Raw genomic sequence first — 23,488 nt, 5'->3', positions numbered from 1 at the left:
TCTGAGAGTGTGGGGGGAGGCAGGTTCACTCAAGGGGTTAGGGTCTGGAATGTACTGTCTGAGAGTGTGGGGGGAGGGGGGTGGCATTTTAATGATGGCACAGAGAAGGAACTCTGGGTGTAGCTGAATTGGTGCGGCGGACAGCTGCACATACGTGATGGGCCGAACGGCCTCATTCAGTGCTGGAACCATACTCGGTCTCTCTGTCGGATATGGGTTGCAATGTGGTGCCCCCTTTTTTGTGTGTTGGCGGGGGGGGGGGTGCTGAATGCAATGCTTCATCTCTCGAAGCAATCTTCCCGTCCAGCCTTGAGAAGGTCAGCCTGCACTTTCAGCCACCTCTCTCTGTCTCTGGTCCCGCTCCAAGCCCGGGTGCGGGTGGTGAAGGAGAGAGGGAGCCGCCAGGTTTGTGTCTGAGAGCTGCCAGGACCCTCACGTCTGGCTGAGTCTGGGTGTGGGTGTTGGTGCAGCCGCTTGAGTGGGGGGGTTTGCCTGCTCTCTCTTGTTAGAGGTGGAGCCTGGTGACACCAGACTTTGACCATGAAGTTCCTGTTTGACGGGTGCCGGTCACCCACCACCCCTGGGAGGCAGTAGTTTCGGACCGAGCCACTGTGGGCGACAGCAAGGGGACCCTGTTAACCCAGACTCCACACTGTGGGCGACGGGAGTGGACACTCTCGGCTTGCTGCTGGAGACTCGGGGAGGCAAAACCAGGGAGTATGTATCTGGCTGCCTGACCCACCTCCCTAGGAAGAAGCAGACCCCGTCAGTCCGGCTATGGAAGGCTATCTGATCGCTCCGGTAAGTACAAGCCTGTGACTCTCCAGCGACCATGGGGTCCGCTGCTCTGTGGCCGCTGGTTTAACTGTGACTCTCTTTCAAACTTGCAGTACCCCGAGGATATTGCCCCTTACGACAGCGAGGTGTACAGACAGCCCCATGAGTATTACACTTACCTGGGCAGCGATGGGGACAGCCACAGCGGTGAGTTCGCTCCTCTCTCTCTCTCTCTCTCCAACCCATCTCTCTCCTTCCTCGCTGTCCTTAACTGACCTCTCTCAAGTTTTTGTTTTCGATATGGGAGACACCGTCTCCTTTTCACACACAGTCTACAAGGGGGGATGAGGGCAGTTTCTGCCCCTGTTGGGACTCTGTGCGTTCAGAGCGCGGAGTAAAGTGCTCTGCAATGTAAAGTACATTCCAGCATTACACAGCGGATACTGGCTGGGGTGCACCCCACGCCATCTCTCTCTCACACACACATCGCCCATTGTAGTCCGAAAGATATTGGAAACCAAACCAGCAGATCACTGCATTCAGGCTAAATCTGCCAGTGGGATTTATTTGTGCACTAGATAATTACATGGAAGCAGAAAAGTTAATACTGAGCAATGCCATTCTTCAGTAATGCAGGATTTTGCAATAGGGTGTGGACGGCAATTCAACCATTTTTGATACCCGATAAATACTGAAATAAAGTCTGTGTCGGGATTGAGAGCAACTACATCCTTCAGAAAGCCACGCAGGCAGAATAGGCTGTTCTGTCTGTGATTCTATGGAAACTGCTTTTACAAAAACAGAAGTAGAGAGCTGGGTATTTGCAAATTAATGTACATGAATGTTATGGCGCAAGTTTTCTTTTACATAACTTGCCAAAGCAAGACGCTTGTTAATACTGGACCCTTCCACCTGTTAAGTCCTGCTGAATCCCTGTCAGGAATACTTAAAAAATTCAGAAGGGCCTTTCTAAATAGTCAGGCATTCAGGATATTAATCACTTCCACCTCTTGAGCAGATATGGGGGGTGGTGGTGGTGGGGGGGTCAGTAACAGTTCTGTGGTTGTCCAGAGTTTTGTTTCCTTTTCACATCTGCGAGTGAATTTTGCAAGTCAGAGCTGCTGGTGAGAAATGTTAAGTCTGCAGGCGGGCAACTGTCCAAGCCGTGTGCATGACATGTACACGGCACCACACAGTGAGGTGGCAACGTTGGGGTCGGCTTCCAGAACAACGCAAAAAAAAAAACCCGCTCTCAATATCTGCGATTCGACGTCAGCTCAGAAATGCCCCAACTGTGTAAGATGACCAGAACCGACAGCCTGACCACCCCACTCCCGGGAGGGTATTTGAAGTCCAGCTGGAGGATTGGAAACCGAGCAGGAGATACTGTTCCTGAGATTCCAGTCTGTGTTTGCATCACAACCACTGAACAGAGATTATTAGGCTGTTGTCATTTTGCTCTCTGTGGTATCTTACTTTGCTTCCTATACAACATGAGTGACGGCATTTGAAGCTGCTTCATTGGCTGCGAGGCAATGGTTTAAGGATGCGAAGAGTTATGCAAGTCTCTTTCTGTTTTTGATTACATTAATTTCAATCGATAGCATCAGGACCTTCAGCTTTTTCGATCAGAAGTACTCCGGCACCACAAACCTACCCTTTCTCAAACAGTTGCATCAAAAACTCACTTTAAGTAGCACTTCTTCAACCTGCACCAAAAGTTGACCATGTAACCTCACGGTGAATGAGTTTCTTTGAAACCCTTGTACAAGAGCACTTTGTAGAACAGAAAAAAAATCCAGTGAACAGCAAGGAGATGAAGAAACTGTTAATACAATTGACTGAAGAAAGAAGACAGAGCAGAGAGGAAGACAGGGAGGAAATGGGAAAGGTAGAAGCCAAAATAAAGACGAGAGAACTCTGATTTCAAGGGACAATTAGGGTTAATATTCAGGAAAACACATACAACAGATATCAAGGGCTCAATATGGCAGAGTATTGAGTGTCAGAAATAAGTAGAGAGAAACTTAAAAAGGAAATTAGGAATGCTAAGAGAGTGGGTAAGTAAAATAAAGTAAAACCCAAAGGGGTTTTAAAAGTATAAAGAGCAAAAAAAAGGGGGAGGTAATGGCCCAGTGGTATTATGACTAGACTGTTAACCCAGTGACCCAGGTTATGTTCGAGAGACTGGAGTTTGAATCCTGTCAGGGCAGATGGAATTTTGAATTCAAGTAATACAATAAATGGAATTAAGTGTGAAAGGGTGGCCCTTGTCGATTGTCATCTGATTCACTAATGTCATTTCGGGAAGGAAATCTGCCATCCATACTTGCTCTGGCTTACACGTGACTCCTGACCCACAACAGTAGGGTTGACTGTGAGCTGCCCTCTGGGAAATTAGGATGGGCAAGAAATGCTAACTGAGCCAGCAACGGCCACACCCGATGAATCAATTTTAAAATAAGCTAACAAGGGAAAGATTAGGGTCTGGACACATAATCATGTGTGGACCCAGAAGATGTGGGCACTATGTCTCAATGGAAAAGGATGATTAGATTCCCTCCAGTGTGGAAACAGGCCCTTCAGCCCAACAAGTCCACACCGACCCTCCAAAAAGCAACCCATCCCCCTACACCTAATGCTACAAGGAATTTAGCATGGCCAACTCACCTGACCTGCACATTTTTGGACTGTGGGAGGAAACTGGAGCACCCGGAGGAAACCCACGCAGACACGGGGAGAATAATGAAACTCCACACAGAGAGTCACCTGAGGTGGAATTGAACCCAGGTCTCTGGCACTGTGAGGCAGCAGTGCCACCCATTAATAGAGATATAGATATCAGAGTAGAGGGGTGTGATATATTTGAAGAAATTGATATAGAGAGAGGGGAGGTACTTTCAGGTTTAACATTAGAACATAGAACATAGAACAATACAGCACAGAACAGGCCCTTCGGCCCATGATGTTGTGCCAAACATTTGTCCTAGCTTAAGCACCCATCCATGTACCTATCCAATTGCCACTTAAAGGTCACCAATGATTCTGACTCTGCCACTCCCACAGGCAGCGCATTCCATTCCCCCACCACTCTCTGGGAAAAGAACCTACCCCTGACATCCACCCTGTACCTTCCACCCTTCACAGTTGAGGTGACCAGAACTACACACAGTACTCCAAATGTGGCCTAACCAAAGTCCTGTACAGTTGCAACATCACCTCACGACTCTTGAATTCAATCCCTCTGCTAACATTCTTAAAACTGGAGAAATATTTAAGTCCAGAAAAGATGCAACATCAAGGGCCGAGGCAGTAATTTTCAAACCTTTTCTGGCCACAGATAATGTGCCAGAGGATTGAAGGACTGCTAAGATTGACCCATCATTAAAAACGAACAGGACAGACCAGGATATTACATACCGGCCAGTCTAACCTTGGTGGTGGAAAAGTTATTAGAAAGAATTCTGAGGGACAGAATATATCTACACTTGGAGAGATGCAGATTAATCAGGGATAACAAGGATTTGTTAAGGGAAGACCATGTTTGACAAATTAGATCAAATCTTTTGAGTACATAGCTGGGAATTGATGAGGATAAAACATCCGATGTGGTGGACATGGGGTTTAGCAGGGCTTTTGATAAGGTCCCTCAGGGCAGACTGGTCAAGGAAGTTAGAACCCAAGGGATCCAAAAGCTAAATGGCAGATTGAATCCAAATCTGAGTGGAAGCCAGGGAGAAGAGAATGATGGTAGAAGGGTGTTTCTGTGACTGGAAGTCTGTTTCCATTGGGATACCACAAGGCTTGATGCTGGGACCCTTGCAGTTCGTGGTATCAGAGTCATACAGTGTAGAAAAGGCCCATCGGCCCATAGAGTCTGCACTGATATAACTACCGCTAAAGGCACGCTAATCCCAAATTCCTGCATGTGTCCTATACCCTTGGATGTTATATTTCAAGTGGACGTTCAAATATTTTTAAAGGTTGTAAGGTTTCCCAAGCAGTAAAATTCCAAATTCCCACCACCCTCTGACTAAAAACATTTTTCTCGAATCCCCTCTGAATCTACTGCCCCCTACTTCAAAACTATGCCCCCTTTATGATTGACCCCTCAACCAAGGGGAACAGCAGCTGTCTCTTCACCTTGTCCATACCCCTCATAATATTATACACCTCAATCATGTTCCTCCTCAGCCTTCTCTGCTCTAAAGAAAACACCCCAAGCCTACCTAATCTCTCCTTATAACTCAACTTCTCCATCCCAGGCAACATCCTGGTGAACTTCCTCTGTACCCCGTGCAGTCCTATCACATCCTTCCTGCAGTAAGGTGACCAGAATGGCGCACAGTACTTCAGCTGTGGTCTGAACAATACTCTGTAGAACTCCAACTTTAGCTCCCTGCTCTTAAACTCTATGCCATGACTGATGAAATAACTGAAGGTGCATTTGATGATTTGAATTTAAATGCAGGGGGGTACAATCAAGATGTTTGTGAATGGTATGTATGTAGTAGATAGGGTGTTAAATAATGAGTAGGATAGCTGTAAATTGCAGGAAGATATCAACAGACTGATCAGCTGGACAGAGCAATAACAAATAATTTGGAACAATTTGGAAAATTATGAAATAATGCATTTGAGGAGGACTGACAAAGGATTTCACTGTGAATGGTAGGGCCTTGTAAAGTATTGAAGATCAGAGGGTCCTTGCTATGCATATTCACAGACCCTTGAAGAAAGTGCAGGTAGATGAAGGGTTAAGAAGGCATATGGGATACTTACCTTTATTAGCTGAGATCTAGAATACAGAGCAGCAGGGAGGTTGTGCTGTACAGTATAAAATGCTGATTGGGCCACAAGGCTTGATGCTGGGACCCTTGCAGTTCGTGGCATCAGAGTCATACAGTGTCGAAAAGGCCCTGTAGTGTGTGCAGTCCTGGCCACCACATTACAGGATGGGTGCGATTACACTTGAGAGGATGCAGAGAAGGTTTACCAGGATGCTGCCTGGACTGGTGGGTCTGAGCTATGATGAAAGATTGGGTAGACTAGGGTTGTTTTCCTTGGAGTTGTGAAGGTTGAGAGAGACCTGATAGAGATCTGCACAAGATTATGAGGAGCTTAGATAAGGCAATTTTTCCTTCTATAGTAAGAGGGTCAATTAGATTAGACTACCTATGGAAACAGGCCCTTCAGCCCAACAAGTCCATACCTACCCTCTGAAGAGTAACCCACCCAGACCCATCCCCATATTCACCCCTGACTATGGGCAGTTTAGCATGTCCAATTCACCTAACCTGCACATCTTTGGCTTGTGGGAGGAAACCCACGCAGACACAGGGAGAATGTGCAAACTCCACACAGTCAGTCACCCAAGGCAGGAATCAAACCCTGGTGCTGTGAGGCTGCAGTGCTAACCACTGAGCCAACGTGCCACCCCAGGGACAGGGGCTTAAGATAAGATGTAGAAGGCTAGGAGGAGCGTTGAGCTCAATGTTTTCTCACTCAGCGTGGTGGGAATCTGGAACTCACTGCCTGGCAGGGTGGTTAAATTAGAAACTCTTATAATATTTAAGCAGTATTTAGATAGTAACTTCCAGGTTTATAAGCCAAGAACGGGAAAATGGGACTTTCTAATCAGATCTTTGTTGACCAGCGTAGATATGATAGGCTGAATGACCTCCTTCTCTGTTGTAAATATCTTTGAGTCTGTCCTGATAGGGTGATCCCTACTTCTATAAGAGTGCCCCCTTGTTTGGGACTCACCCACAAAGGGAAACATCCTTTCCCCATCCACCTTGTCAAGACCATTCATGTTCCTATATACTTCAGTCAAATCGGCCCTTGCTCTTCTAAACCTCGGTGGAAACAAGCCCAGCCTGTCCAATCTGTCCTCATAAAACCATGCCTGATTGCAGGGGTCAATCTGGTGAAACTCTGCTGAATCGCCTCCAAAACATTTACATCTTTTAAATAAGGAGGCTAGAACTGCAAACAGTCTTCAAGTTGTGGTCTCACCAGTGTCCTGTATAACTGAAGCACATTCTTTTATATTCAGTTCCTGCTGTTATAAAGGATAGAATTCCATTAACTTTCTTGATGACATGCTGTACCCACATACTAACTTTCTGTGACTCATGTATAAGAACACCTAAATGCCTCTACAACCATTTACTTCTAATGGGATTATATTTGCTATCTTTCAGTACAATGGAATTTTTCCTGAATCTATGAAAATTAATACCTATGCATCAACTACTTCACTAGCAACCTCGTTTAGGACCTTAGGACGAAATCCATCTGGACCTGGAGATCTCTCAGTCCACAGCTCCAAGAGTTTGCTCAGTACCATTTCCCTATTGATTGCAGTTTCCAATTAGATTAGAATCCCTACAGCGTGGAAACAGGCCCTTCGACCCAACAAGTTTACACCAACCCATCCAGATCCATTCCCCTACCCTACATTTACCCCTGACTAATGCACCTAACACTTTGGGCAACATAGCATGACCAATTCACCTGACCTGCACAGCTTTTGGACTGTGGGAGGAAACCAGAGCACCCGGAGAAAACCCGCACAGACACGGGGAGAATATGCAAACTCCATACAGACACCCAAGGCTGGACTCGAACCTGGGTCCCTAGCGCTGTGAGGCTGCAGTGCCAACTGCTGAGCCAACGTGCCACCCAGTTTCTAGGTGTCTCTCTCTTTTCCACCTCCTGGTTTACAGCTATTCATGAAAACATTTTTGTATTCTCCACAATAGAACAAAGAACAAAGAAAATTTACAGCCCAGGAACAGGCCCTCCGGCCCTCCAAGCCTGAGCCAATCCAAATGTACTGTCTAAACCTGTCGCTCAATTGCTAAGCATCTGTATCCCTCTGCTCCCCACCTACTCATGCATCTGTCCAGACGCATCTTAAATGAATCTATCATGCCCGCCTCTACCACCTCTGCTGGCAACGCGTTCCAAACGCCCACCACCCTCTGTGTGAAGTACTTGCCGCGTGTATCCCCCTTAAACGTTCCACCTCTCACCTTGAAAGCATGACCTCTCGTCATTGAATGAAGACAGAGCCAAAAATTTGTTCGTTTCATCTGGTATTTCCTTACTATTTATTATTAACTCTCCATGCTTGCACTCCAGAAGTTCAACGCTCACTTCACTTATTCACTTGCAAATAATTGTAGAATGTCTTGCAATTTACCTTTGTGTTCCCGGCCAGCTTCGACCTGAATTTCTTCCTCCACCTTTTAATCATTCTCTGCTGTACTTTATATTTTGACTAATCATTTAATCTGCCACTCATCTTGGCAAAATTATGTGCTTTTTCCTTAAGTTTGATTCCTTCTCCAGCTTCTTCAGTTCTCTGCAGATGCTGCATTTTCTCTTTAGGATTTCTATTTGGAGCAGGAAAGGTACTTATTCTGGTAGTTCTGGAGTATGTGCAGAACTTCCTATTATCTCAACAACCTCTTCTAGGGAGGGGGCATCATCCAAGGCAGCCATCCTTCTGCACACTGTGACAACTTATATTTGACAACAGGGACTTCTAGAAGTCAACAAAGAACCTGGTCATGTGTTGACCACCCACCCCTACTGCAGTGGAACCTGGATCACTTACTGATGTCAGAGTAGGAACATTGAGAGCTTCCACATGCTGTGACCACATCAAGTCCTGGGAATGAAATGCAAGGACCACTGGGCTAGCTGCAAGGGACCGCCATGCAGCTACCAGCATCGAAGCCCTACTCCTGAAGAACCAATTCCGATGGATGGAACATTGCACCAGTGGGTCCTCCCCTCTCAACTCTCCATTGACCAATGCTCAAAGGGTGGCCGAAGGCAAAGTGATAAGGATATGTTGAAGTTCTCCATCAAAGCTTGGAGATATTGACAATACTGACGAGGAAGGGCAAGCTGCTGACCTCTTGGCCTGGCGCCTCCTTATTCATCAAAGTGCAAGTCACATGGAGGCTTCATGATTTGACCACAAATTGGAGCAGTGGTTGCAGAAGAGTCACAGCCCTGGGCTGTGAATTCCGTTTTCCAGCAACATAACCCCGCTGTGGACAAACCTGTAAAAGCTCAGCAGGTCTGGCAGCATCTGTGAAGAGAAATCAGAGTTAGCATTTCAGGTCCAATGACCCTTCCTCACAACAATTTGTTCACCTTGTTGTGAATGCTGTGTGCATTCAGATACGGAACGTTTAGTTTGTCATTTTGTTACCTAGTAACATCTAAACTGGTTTGTTGGTGCATTACTAGTTTTTTTTTCCTTTTCCTGCCATTCTCTGATCCTCATTTCGCACTTTATTGTTTCCTTTCTTCCCTTGGTTGTATTCTTTGATATATCACACCTTACAGCAAAAGGATGGGGTAAAGATACAGGTCAGGGAGGCAGTCTGGGCAGGGGGATGGTCTCTGGGTGTGGGAGGGTGGCCTCTGGATGTGGGGAGCACGGCGATGAGATCCAGGCAGGATGGCAGGTCAGGAGCACAACTTCGGATAGTCAAAGACACCAGTCTCTAATTGCGCTGCATTTCTCTCACTCTATCTCTGTGTCTTCTGCCTTTCATTGTCTATCTCTGTGTGACTTTCACCTCTCTACTGGGTGGCATGGTGGCTCAGTGGTTAGCACTGCAGCCTCACAACACCAGGGTCCCAGGTTCGATTCCAGCCTCGGGCGACTGTCTGTGCTGAGTTTGCACATTCTCTCTTTGTCTGTGTGGGTTTCCTCTGGGTGCTCCGGTTTCCTTTCACTGTGCAGGTTAGGTGAATTGGCCGTGCTAAATTGCCCAAAGTGTTCGGTGCATTAGTCAGGAGTAAATGTAGGGGAATAGGTCTGGGTGGGTTGCTGTTCAGGGGTTTGGTATGGACTTGTTGGGCTGAAGGGCCTGTTTCCACACTGTAGGGAATCTAATCTAACCTAAACCATGCTGTGTTTTCCCTTATTTTTATTCTCTATCGTGCTCTCTTCCTTTCTCTATCTCTCCCTCACTTGCTTTCTCACTCCCTCACTCTCTTCCTGAGTTTCATGCTACTTCTCGCTGAGTCCCATTTCTGTTCCTCCAGCTCTCTTTCGCTGTCTGCTGCTTCCCTGACCCAGTTGCCTGCTGACTGCTCTGTTGTTTAATTCAGATCTCCTCTCGTTTCTCTACTCCCACTAACAGACTGGGATTACACAAGTGGCCACATTCATGGAGACTTTGAGTCATTTGCTGACCATCACTTCACCGAATTGCAGAGCGTTCAACCCCCCCAGCTGCAACAGCTGTACCGACATATGGAGCTCGAACAGCTACACGGGTTAGAATCCTTACCAGCGACCACCATTCCCATCGGAACAGCAATACATTACAACAAAACACAACCTTCAACAACTACCAGCTTCACATCTCCCCAGGTAGGTCACACACTCAACAAGGAGAGAGTACCTTACTGTCTTCTATCTTCATTGGAGCTGATGGGGATGATTCGGATTTTCACATTGGCACCTTCCCTTCCTTGACTTGCCCCATTACTACCTCATATTGATTTGCCCCCATTACCATCTCCAATCCAATCCATTCCTGGATGACCCCCCCCCCCCTAATATCTTTACAATTCACTGGGGTAGCAGGTTGTAAATTGCACTCTGTTGTTCCTGGAGGGTTTTTTTTAAGGTATTCACAGTACCCCAATTTGCCTGACTTTCTGACCAAGGTTGATAGACAGCACAGATGAATTTTCTGTATCATACAAGAATTATTCTATTATAAGTAATTAGCCTATAAGTAAGGTAAACTGATGTAAACCATTGGCACATGGCATTACTAACTAAAACTGTAATCCCTTATGAGCTCCCTCTTACACAGACATAAAGGCAAACAAATAGGGAAAAGAGATTATTGGCAGAGAGAGGGAAACTGGGAAGTCAGTTCAGTGGCATGTGCTTCCCAGTTCCAAGGTCAATATGATCCTTCTTTAGCTTGACATCTTGTTCTGGGTGCTTTTATTGGTTCGTAAGAAGTACAGGAGTAACAGAATTGCTTGCAAAATACCTCTGATTTTTCAATTCAAATGTCAGAGCTTACAACAACTGCTGTAGGAAAGGTTACCATTTCCTTTAGGTTTAAACCGAATTTTTGTCTGCAGAGAACATGCAGCTTTTGCTCATTTCTCTCCCCAGCCCTTTCTGTCTGTCTCTCTGTGACTTGTTTCCAGCTCCAAGCTGCCCATCCACTCGAGCACCAGTCGCACAGTTGTTAGCTGTAACTAACGTTCTCTGCCATTGAAAAGAGACCCTAGTCCATAAACTGACCAACAAGAGAGCCACCTCCAACAGAATGATGACACTCTTGGCTCCTCTTCATGTGCAATTCAACCATCCATTACTTCTTTTTCAAACTGGTGTTTGCACAATTCTTCCAAAGGGTGGCAGGATACTTGTATTTCAAATGAGATAGTCATTTCTCATTTCAGTTCACAGGTTTCAGAAACACAAAAATAAAAATGGTAGTCATTAGAGAAGCATTAGCAGAAGGTCATCTCTACAAGTGATATAGTCATTAAGATTCTCCAGCAATACACAGGCACCTCTATATTTGATGGCAATCATTGACATATGGCAGTCCCTGTTTTTGGCGTGAATACATTGTGAACTCTACATTTAATGTGAAACTATCAAACATGGTCAGCTCTATGTTTGACTTGAATCTTTAAAACATAGCCATTTCTATGCCTGATGTGAATCTTAACATAGGGCCAGCTCTATGTTTGATGTGAATCTTTAACACATGGTCAGATTGATGTTTGATGTGAATCTTTAATACTTTAGCAAGTCTATGTTTGACATCAATCTTTAGTGTTTGGTCAGCTCTATGGTGTAACTTGAATCTTTAACACTTGGTCAGCTCTGTGTTTGATGGGAATCTTTAAAACATGATCAGATTGATGATTGATGTGAATCATAAACACATGGTCAGCTCTGTGTTTGATGTGAATGCTTGCAACATGGCCAGCTCTGTTTGATATGAATCGTAATACCTAGTCATAGAGTCATAGAGATGTACAGCATGGAAACAGACCCATAGGTCCAACTCATCCATGCTGACCACATATCCTATGTAAATCTAGTCCCATTTGTCAGCATTTAGCCTATATCCCTCTAAACCCTTCCTATTCATTTGCCCATCCATATGCCTCTTAAATGTTGTAACCGTACCAGCCTCCACCACTTCCTCTGGCAGCTCATTCCATACACGTGTCATCACCATCTGTGTCAACAAGTCGCTCCTCAAGTCCCTTTTATAACTTTCCCCTCTCACCCTAAACCTATGCCCTCTAGGTCTGGACTCCCCCACCCCAGGGAAAAGACTTTGCCTATTCACCTTATCCATGCCCCTCATGATTTTATAAACCTCTATAACGTCGCCCCTCAGTCTCCGACTCTCTGAAAATAGCCCTAGCCTATCAGCCTCGCCTTATAGCTCAAGCCCTCCAACCTTGGCAGCATCCTCGTAAATCTTTTCTGAATCCTTTCTAGTTTCACAACATCTTTCCCATAAGAAGGAAACCAGAATTGCATGCAATACTCCAAAAGTGGCTGAAGTAATGTCTTGTACAGCTGCAATATGGTCTCTCAACTCCTATACTCAGTGCACGAACCAATAAAGGAAAGCATACCAAATGCTGCCTTCACTATCCTATCTACCTGCGACTCCACTTTCAAGGAGCTATGAACCTGCACTCCAAGGTCTCTTTGTTCAGCAACACTCCCTAAGACCTTACCATTAAGTGTATAAGTCCTGCTAAGATTTGCTTTCCCAAAATGCAGCACCTTGCATTTATCTGAATTAAACTCCATCTGCCACTTCTCAGCCCATTGGCCCGTCTGATCAAGGTCCTGTTGAACTCTGAGGTAAGCTTCTTCGCTGTCCGCTTAACCTCCAATTTTAGTGTCATCTACAAACTTACTAACCATACCTCCTATCTTCAGCTCAATGTTTTATATAAATCTTGAATCTATGGTCAGTTCTATATTTCATGTGAATTTTTATACAGAATCAATTCCATGTTTAATGTTAATTTTTAACACATGGACAACTCTGTGTTTGACATGAATCCTTAAATAACAAACAGTTCTATGTTTTATGTGAATATTTAAGGCATGGTGAGCTCTATGATTGATGTGTTTCTTTAATACATCATCAGCTCTCTGTTTGATGTGATTCTTGAACACATTGTTATATCTATGTTTCATGTGAATCTTTAATACATGGTCAGCTCAATGTCTGAGACAGGATCGGTTCAATGCTTGTCATCAGTCTTTAACACATGGACAGCTCTGTGTTTGACATGAATTCCTTAAATAATGAGAAGTTCTATGATTGGTGTGATTCCTTCATGTGTGGTCAACTTTAAATTTGATGTGAATCTATAATCCATGATCAGCTCCATGTTTAATATGAGTCTTTATTCCATTGTCAGCTCTATGCTTCATGTGAACCTTTAATTCACAGTCAGTTCTGTGATGGTTGTGAATATAAAAGACATTATAAACTCTCTGTTTGATGTGATTCTTTAACATACAGTTACATCTCTGTTGGATGTGGTTGTTTAAACATGGCCAGCTCTAGGTTTTATGTGAACCTTTATGGCATTGTCAGCTCTCTGATGTGAATTTAATGCAGGGTCAATTCCATGTTTGACAGCAATCTTTGACAAATAGATAGCTCTACTTTTGACATGAATCTTTAAATAATAACAATTTCAATGTTTGATGTGACATGGTCAAATCCATGTTTGACATCATTCTTTAGCACATGAACAGCTCTGTGTTTGATGTGAATCTTTACGACATTGTCAGCTCGACATGTGATACGAGTATTTAAAGCAGGGTCAGTTTCATGTTTACGTCAATTTTTTTAGCACATGGATAGTTCCACCTTTGATGTGAATGTTTGACACGTGGGCAGAAGGATGTTTGACTTGGTTCTTTAATACATGGTCAGCTTTATGATTGACTTGAACCTTTAACAGCTCTATGTTTGATATAAATTTTTAATATATGGTTAGCTCTGTGTTTGACATGAACCTTCGATACATGGTCAGCACTATGTTTAATACATATCTTCAATGTATGTTTGACTCTATATTGATGTGACCCTTTGATACATGATCAGTTATATTGCTTGATGTGATTCTTTCATGCAGGGTCAGCTGTAACTCTTCAAGACATGAATCTACAATACAGGGTCAGCCAAAAGTTTAACTTGAATGTTTAATAGGCAGTCAGCTGTATATTTTACATGAATCCTTAAGACATGGTCAGCCCTATGTTTGACATCAATCTTTAACACATGGTCAGCTCTTTAATGCATAGACACCTTGGTGCTTGATATGAATCTTTAATACTTGGTCCGCAGTATGTTTGATGTGAATCACTATGTGGTTAACCTTCTGGTTATCATCTGGTTCTCATTCTTTGATAAATTTTCAACTCTTCATTTGGTCTGATTCTTTTACATATGGTCATCTTTTGTACCTCTTTAAAGGAGGGAAGTTTTGCATAAAGCCACCAGGAATGGGAGAGATCCTTAATGAGTATTTGTATCGGTATTCACCAAGAAGAAGGACATGACTGATATTGAGGTCAGGGATAAGTGTGTGAATACTCCAGAGAATGTCAATTTATTGAATGAGGAAGTTTTAGGTATCCTAAATTGCATTAAGATAGACAAGTCCCCAAGGCCAGATGGGATCTATCCCAGGTTACTGTGGGAGGCAAGGGAAGGAATAGCTGGGGGATTAGCAGATATCTTCATATCCTCTTTGACAATAGGCCAGGTTCCAATTCCTTGTTTAAGAAAGGAAACTGAGATAGTCCGGGAAACTGTAGGTTGGTGGGCCTAATATCTGTGGTGGGGAAGCATTTGGAGAAGATACTGAGGGACAAGATATATGCAAATTTGGAATAGTGAGAGCAGCATGGTTTTTGTACGGGGAAGGCCATGTCTTCACCAAACTGATTGAATTTTTTTTTCAAAAGGCGACAAAGTTAATTGATGAGGGAAGGGCAGTGGTTATGGTTTATATGGACTTTTGGAAGGCGTTTGATAAAGTCCCACATGGCAGATTGGTACAGAAACTAAAATCACATGGGATTCAGGGTGGGCTGACGTGATGGACACAAATCTGGCCTGGTCATGGAAGGCAGAAGGTGGCGGTGGAAGGGTGTTTTACAGAATGGAGGCTGGGTAACTAGTGGTGTTCCACAGGGATCAGTCTTAGGTCCTCTGTTGTTTGTAGCATATATAAATGATCTGGAGGAAAATGTGTGGTCTGATTCGTAAGTTTGCAGATGACACGAAGATTGGTGGAGTTGCTGACAGTGCTGACGATTGTGAAAGGATACAACAGGATGTAGATAGATTGGGGACTTGGGCACAGAAATGGGAGATGGAGTTTAATCCATACAAATGTGAGGTGATGCATTTTGGAGGATGAAATTTAGGTGTGAATTATACTGAAAATGGCAGGACCCTTAGGAACATTAACATAGAGATGGATCTGGGTGTGCAGGCCCACAGTTCCCTAAAAGTGGCAACACGGGTGGCCAAGGTGATTCAGAAGGCATATGGCATGCTGGCCTTCATCAGCCAGGGCATGGTGTACAAGAGCTGGCAAACCATGATGCAGCCATACCAAAACCCTTGTTAGGCTGCATTTGGAGTATTTTGCGTAGTTTTGGTCACCACACTACCAGACAGAAGTGGAAGCTTTGGAGAGAATGCAGAGAAGGTTCACGAGGATGTTGCCTGGTCTCAGGGACACTGGCTCTGAGGGAAGGTTAAACAGACCAGGGTTGTTTTCACTGGGAAGACGGTGGCTGAGAGGAGACCTGACAGAGGTCTACAAAATTATGAGAGGCATGGATAGGGTGGATAGTCAGAGGCTTTTTTCCAGGGCTGAAGTTTCAATTACACGGGGACACAGGTTCAAGGTGAGAGGGGGAAAGTTCAAGGGAGATGTGCGAGGGAAGTTTTTCACACAGGGAGCGGTAGGAGCCTAGAACACACTGTCTAAAGAGGTGGAGGAAACAGGCACATTGACAACATTTAAGAGGCACCTGGATGGTTACATGAACAGGGAGGGAACAGAGGGATACAGACTGAATGAGGGCAGAAGGATTATTTTTTAGTTTAGTTAGGGCATGATGATCAGCACAGGCTTGGAGGGCCGAATGGCCTGTTCCTGTGCTGTATTTCCATTTTGTTCTTTGTTCTTTATTCTTTAAGACACGGCCAGGTATGACGTGTGATATGAATCATTGATACATGGGCAGCTCGTGTTTGATGCAAATCTTTTATAGGTGGTGAACTGTATTGTTGAGAGCATAATTTACTGGTGGAAAAACCAGAGAAATAGATGAGTATATTAACTATCAGAGGATGTAGGTCTCACTGCAGCTGTACAAGGTGCTGGTGAGACCTCATCTGAAGTGTTGTTAGCAGTTTTGGTCTCCTTGGTTTAAGGAACAATTTCATTTCATTGATGATTTGGAGACACCGGTGTTGGATTGGGGTGTACAAAGTTAAAACTCACACAACACCAGGTTATAGTCCAACAGGCTTATTTGGAAGCACTAGCTTTTGAGAATTTTTAGAGAATTCTCCCCAACCACCTGATGAAGGAGTGACACTCCGAAAGCTAGTGCTTCCAATTAAACCTGTGGACTATAACCTGGTGTTGTGTGATCTTTAACTCATTCCATTGAGGCAGTTCCGAGAAGGTTTACTTGAATATTCCTCGGTAGAAGGATTGTCTTATGAGTGAAGGCTTAACAGGTTGGGACTCTACTCACTGGAATTTAGAACAATGAAGTGTCATCTCGTTGAAACATAGATTCTTAAGGGGCTTGACTCGGTAAATGCTGAGAGGCGGTTTTCCCTCGTGGGAGAATCTAGGAACAGAAGGGTATAATCTCAGGATAAAGGGACACCGGTTTAAGACTGAGATAAGGAGGAATTTCTCTCAGATTTTTGTGAGTCTTTGGACCTCCTTGCCTTAGAGAGCTGTGAGGCAGGGTCCAAGCATTCATTGAAGGCTGAGAATCAAGTGTTACAAGGAAAGAGTGGGTGAGTGGACATGAAGAGCATTGATTAGATTAGATTACTTACAGTGTGGAAACAGGCCCTTCGGCCCAACAAGTCCACACCGACCCGCCGAAGCGCAACCCACCCATACCCCTACATTTACCCCTTATTACCTAACACTAAGGGCAATTTAGCATGGCCAATTCACCTAACCTGCACATCTTTGGACTGTGGGAGGAAACCGGAGCACCCGGAGGAAACCCACGCAGACACGGGGAGAACGTGCAAACTCCACACAGTCAGTCGCCTGAGTCGGGAATTGAACCCGGGTCTCTGGCGCTGTGAGGCAGCAGTGCTAACCACTGTGCCACCGTGCCGCCATTCAACTATGATCCAATTGAATGGCGGAGAGGGCTCAAGGGGTCAAATGGCCTACTCTTGTTCCTAATTATTTTGGTCTTATGGTCTCTGTTTGACATGTATCGTCAATACATGGTCAGATCTATGTTTGACATGTATCTTTAATACATGGCCAAATCAATATTTCATATAAAACTTTAAAACATCGTCAACACAATTTATAATCTGAGCTTCTAAGCAGAACATGTTTCTAACCGTTGAAGGTATCTGATGCCCTGTTTCATAAGAGGTGGCAACCGGGGTGAGTGTTCATGCATTTCCTGCTACAGTGGGAATATTGCTAAAGTCAGGAAGTGTTACAGTTCCAGCTGATCTCAGGACGTTGCCAAGCCCAGGAAATGCACAGCAACAGTGAGTGTTACTACTGACTCTAACGTCCAGAGAGACATGTGAAATACAGGCATTACAACAGATAATCCGCCTGCTCAACCTCTCCTGTCTCTGTCAGCATTCTCCTCAAGGTGTATTATTTTAAGCACACTTGCATATCATCTTCCATGTCCCCTTCATCGACATCCATCCAAATATCATATCCCAACGGCTAATCAGGTTTTCATCTCAGACATTGCGTCTGGAAGGGATATTAATAGACGGGCTGAAGAGGAAAATCTCTGGCAGATGAATTTCAATGTAAGCAAGTGAGAGATTATTCATTTTGGACTGAGAAAAGATAGATCAGAATTACTTTTCAGATGGTATGAAGCCAAGGAGACTTGGCTTTCAGGTACGTAGATCAGGTAGGAATCGATTACTGCAGATGCTGGAAGCTGTACTGCAAACAACAAGTGCTGGAGATCACAGCAGGTCGGACAGCATCCGTGGAGAGAGAGCAGGCTAACATTTCGAGTTTAGATGACTCTCCATCAGAACTCTGATAAAGGTCATGTAGACTCGAAACGTTAGCTTGCTCTCTCTCCCTGGATGCTATCAGACCTGCTGTGATGTCCAGCACTTGTTTTCACCACATTACATCTTTAAAATGTCATAAACAGATACAGAAAATAATTAAGGTGGCTAATGGAATGTTGGCCCTTATATTGAGAGGAAGGGAGTACAGGGTGCAGTAATTATGCTGGCAGTTATACAAAACTTTGGTTGGACCCCACTAGGTGTTCTGAGAGCAGATTGGGCACCACACTTTTGGCCTTGGGGAAACTACAACGCTGGTTTACAAGAGTTATGCTTGGACTTCAGGAGGAGAAGAGAGATTATACATATTAGGCCAGTTTCTCTAAAGTTTAGAAGATTAGGGGTGGTCTGATTGAAGTCGTGAAGACATTAATGGGAAAAGATAGGGTAGATAAAGGTTAAGTATTTTCACTGATTGGGAATTCCAGAACTCGGGGGCAAAGTCTGAAAATTAGGGCCAGACCGTTCAGGAGAGATATTAAGAATCACTTCTACCCACAAAGCTGGAAGAGGTTTAGAACTTCCTTCCAAAAACCGCAATGGATGCTGGAGCAGTTGTTAGTATTAAATCTGAACCCCCCCTCGCCAGTGTGTCGATCGTCCCTCATTCTTACCACTTTTGTAGCCTCAAATGGTCTGCTTACGCCACTCCTTCTGTAATATCACAAGAAGATTACAGTGCAGAATGGAGCCATTTGGTCCACTCTGTCTACACCAACATCATAATTTAGCGCTATTCTCCTGCCTTCTCCCCATAACCTAACACAAGCCTGCTCCACACTCATTGCAGTACATTCCAAACCCTAACCATAGAGTCACAGAGCTGTACAGCATGAAAACAGACCCTTCTGTCCAACTTGTCCATGCCAACCAGGTGTCCTAAATAAATCTAATCCCAATTGCCAGAATTCAGCCCATATCCCTCTAAACCCTTCCTATTCATGTATCTATCCAAATTCCTTTTAAATGTTCTATTGTACCAACCTCCACCACTACCTTTGGCAGCTCAACCCATACATGGACCACACTCTATATGAAAATGTTGCCCCTTAGGTTCCCTTTTAAATCTTCCCCCTCTCTTCCTAAACCTAAGCCCTCTACGTTTGAACGCTTCAATCCTGGGGAAATGACCTTGACTATCCATGCCCCTCATGACTTTATAAACTTCTAAAAAGTCACTCCTCAGTCTCTGATGCTCCAGGGAAAGTAGCCCAGCCTGTTCAGCCTCTCCCGATAGCTCAAACTCTCCAACCCTGGCAGCATCCTAGCAAATCTTTTCTGAACCCTTTCAAGTTTCACAAAATCCTTGCTCTTGTAATCAGACCAGAATTGAACGCAGTATTCCACAAATGGTCAAACCAATGTCCTTGAGTGAACCTATTTCCACCACACCCTCGGGCAGTATGTTCCAGACACAAGCCAGTCACTGCATTAGTTTGTCCTCACATTGATTGTGCTCCATTTACCAATTAGTTGAAATCTCTACCTACTCATTTTCATTCCTTCCATAACTGTTTCTTCCTCTCTACCTTGTCCAGACAAATCCCGATTTTGAACTAATCAAGCAATTCCCTCCAGGATAGACAATCCGAGCATCTCTGATCCTAAGTGTATATTGTATCAGGAAGTAGTTAGAGAAAAAGGTCTTTAAGGAAGGGCTGCACCCAGGTGACCACTCCTATTTCTGGGATGAACCCATTTGTTGAGAGTGAAACATGTTTTTTTTCCCTCTGGGAGAGTGTTTGTAGGAACTTTTCAACATTGTATTTCTTGAGCAAGACGTTAATGCCAAGACATGAATAAGATCCATGCACAATTAGTCACTTGATCACAAGTACCAGAATATCAGAATGACACATTTTCTGCATTTCTGCATTTTATTTTTTCTTACCTTCAAGAATAGCCTTAATAGGCAGAAAGTTTTTGTTTTAAATGAACTTTTTTTGTTTGATTGTCTTTCCCCAAAGATGGACTGTGTGTTTTGGATTATTTAGAGGAAGGACAAGTATACTTTCCTGTTACAGGTTATGTATGTGAAGCAGTTATTGTAGTCTTGTTTTGATAATAAGCTCACAATTGCATTTATTAAAGAAACCTTATTGGATTATATTTTGATTTTAAACCTGATATAGGTAAGGTGGTCTTGATAACTGGAAAATGTATTTTTCTTTTATGTTGTGACTGAGGAGTAGTCAGATAGGAGCGAGAATGAACTCTTCCAGCCTTGATTATCCTTTTGTAGTTCCATGCTATCCCCTTGCATTTGGTAAAGGGCCCCCAGCTTATATTGTGCACAAACTTTAAAATTGTGTACAGAGCAACAAAGGTATGACATGAAGCATACCACTACTTTTCATTATTCCAGGGGAAAGATCACCAGATAGTAACCTGGTGGTGCTGTACAGAACCACCACTCAATACCCTTCTTGTAGTTGGGAGCTTAATGCCACACATGCTACTCCCACCTGGCTTTGTAGACACTCATAGACCATAGAACTGTACAGCACAGGAATGGGCCCATTGGTCCACTATGTTGTGCCGAACATGACACCAAATTAAACTAAATCCCTTCTGTCTGCCATTGACCCATATCCTTCCATTCCTTGCATATTCATGTTATTGTCTGAAAGTCCCTTCAACACCCCTATCGTATCTTCCTCCACCACCACTCTTGGCAGTTTGTTCCAGACTCATAGAGTCATAGAGATGTACAGCATGGAAACAGACCCTTCAGTCCAACCCGTCCATGCTGACCAGATATCCCAACCCAATCTAGTCCCACCTGCCAGCACCCGGCCCATATCCCTCCAAACCCTTCCTCTTCATATACCCATCCAGATGCCTCTTAAATGTTGCAATTATACCAGCCTCCACCACTTCCCCTGGAAAACCTGCCCCTCACACCTCCTTTGAACATTCCCCCCTCACCTTAAATGCATGCCTCCTAGTTTTAAACATCTCAACTCTGGAAAAAAAAATTCTGATCTATGCATTTCATGATTTTATAGACTTCAATCAAATCTCCCCTCAGCCTCTGCCGCTCCAGAGAAAACAACCAGAGTTTTTTCCAGCCTTTCCCATGAGCACTTTTCTCTAATTCAAGTAGCATTCTGTTAAACCTCTTCTGCAACCTCTCCAAACTGTCTACATCCTTCCTGTTCAGGGTCCTGCCATTACCTTCATACTTTTCCTTAACATTTGATCTCCCAAAGTGCAGCACCTCACACTTAGTTGGATTAAACTCCATGTGTGATTTCTCAGCACGGTGGCTCAGTGGTTAGCACTGCTGTCTCACAGCGCCAGGGACCTGGGTTTGATTCCAGCCTTTGGGCGCCTGTCTGTGTGGAGTTTGCACATTCTCCCCATGTCTGCGTGGGTTTCCTCTGGGTGCTCCGGTTTCCTCCCACAATCCAAAGATGTGCAGGTTAGGTGAATTGGCCATGCCCACAGTGTTCTGGGATGTGTGGGTTAGGTGCATTAGTCAGGGGGAAATGTAGAGTAAGAGAGTAGGGGAATGGGTCTGGGTGGGTTACTCTACGGAGGGTCAGTGTGGACTGGTTAGGCCAAAGGACCTGTTTCCACATTGTAGGGATTCTATGGTTAACACCTGAACTGATCAATATTCTGTTGTTTCCTTTGACAACCTTCCACACTATCCACAACTCCACCGATCGATGTATCGTCTGCAAGCTTACTAACCCGACCACCTATATTTTCATCCAAGTCATTCGTATATATCACAAACAGCAGAAGTCTCAGTATGGAACCCTGCAGAACACCACTAGTCACAGATCTCCAGCCAGAAAAACACCCTTCCACCACTACACTCTCCCTTCTATAGCAAGCCAATTCTGAACCCGTGCAGCCAAGTCACTGTGGACCAAGGGTCTTTGTCCAAAACCTTACTAAAATCCATATAGACAACATCCACTGCTCTACCCTCATCGATCACCTTTGTCACCTCCTCAAAAAATCTATCAAGTTAGTAAGACATGACCTGTCCTGCACAAAGCCATACTGATTATCCCTAATTAGGCCATGCTTTTTTTTTAAAGATCCCCAACAGCATGGAAACAGGCCCTTCGGCCCAACAAGTCCACACTGACCCTCCGAAGAGTAACCCACCCAGTCCCATTTCTCTCTGACTAATGCACCTAACATTATGGGCAATTCAGCATGACCAATTCACCTGACCTGCACATCTTTGGAGTGTGGGAGGAAACCAGAGCACCCAGAGGAAACCCACGCAGACACGGGGAAAATGTGCAAACTCCCCACAGACAGTCACCCGAGGCCTGGATTTGAACCTGGGACCGTGGTGCTGCGAGGCAGCAGTGCTAACCACTGTGCCACTATGCCGCCCTTTTCTAAATGCAAGTAAATCCTAAATTTAAGAATTCTCTCCAGTAGCTTCCCAATCACCGATGTAAGACTCACTCTGTAGTTTCCTGGATTATCCCTTCTTCCCTTCATGGACAGAGGAACAACATTAACTACTTGCCAGTTCTCTGTGGCTAATGAGAATTCAAATATCTTGGCCAGAAGAGAAATCTTCTCTCTTGCCTCTCTCAGTAACATGGGTAGATGCCATCGGGCCCTGGGGACTTATCCACCTTCATGCTCTTTAAGTGACCCAACACCACTACTTTCTTGATCTCAAAATGCCTTAGCATATTAGCATCCACACACATCTCACTACCCTCCATAACCTTCTCCTGGGTGAATACCGATGCAAAGTACTCATTTAGGGTCTCACCCGCATCCTTTGCCTCTGACTCCCTCGTTGTGGTCCTACCTTCTCCCTGGTTGTCATTTTGTTTTTAATGAATGGATAGAATGCTTTGGGATTCTGTTTAACCCAACTCGCCAAGGTCATTCCATGGCCCCTTCTTGCTCTCCTAATTCCCTGCTTGAGTACTTTCCTGCTTTTCTTATATTCCTCACGGGACTCTGTCTGATTTTAGCTTCCTAAACTGTTCCTCGGATGCTGCCTGAACTGCTCTGCTCTTCCAGCACCACTAATCCAGCAACATATCCGTACCTTACCAGCCTTATTTTGGCATCGCTGACTTACACTGTGTGGTCCCAGAACAGACTGCTGTGGGACACTATGTGGACCTTTAAACATTGAAAATCTGCTCGGCACTGTGCCACTCCCTCGGTACTGACCCTCTGACAGTGCAGCATTCCCTCAGTACTGACCCTCTAACAGTGCAGCACTCCATCATTACTGACCCTCTGACAATGCAGCACTCCATCAGTACTGACCCTCTGACAGTGCAGCACTCCCTCAGTACTGA

The 23,488-nt window shown here is 44.5% G+C and overlaps 1 protein-coding gene across 1 annotated transcript in view; it reads left to right on the top strand.

The window, feature by feature from the left end:
- Positions 1-554: 554 nt before the first annotated feature.
- The window catches only part of spi1b (Spi-1 proto-oncogene b), a 42,189-nt gene continuing 19,255 nt past the window's right edge, over positions 555-23,488 (top strand). Inside the window, exons 1-3 of the mRNA XM_043706315.1 lie at positions 555-801; positions 891-984; positions 9,954-10,186. Of these exons, the coding sequence (XP_043562250.1) occupies positions 778-801; positions 891-984; positions 9,954-10,186 (351 nt within the window). The 5' untranslated portion in view covers positions 555-777. The remainder of the gene's footprint in view (positions 802-890; positions 985-9,953; positions 10,187-23,488) is intronic.

The sequence above is a fragment of the Chiloscyllium plagiosum genome, chromosome 16 (assembly GCF_004010195.1).
Source record: "Chiloscyllium plagiosum isolate BGI_BamShark_2017 chromosome 16, ASM401019v2, whole genome shotgun sequence".
NCBI lineage: Eukaryota > Metazoa > Chordata > Chondrichthyes > Orectolobiformes > Hemiscylliidae > Chiloscyllium > Chiloscyllium plagiosum.
This window is presented reverse-complemented; position numbering and strand designations above follow the sequence as displayed.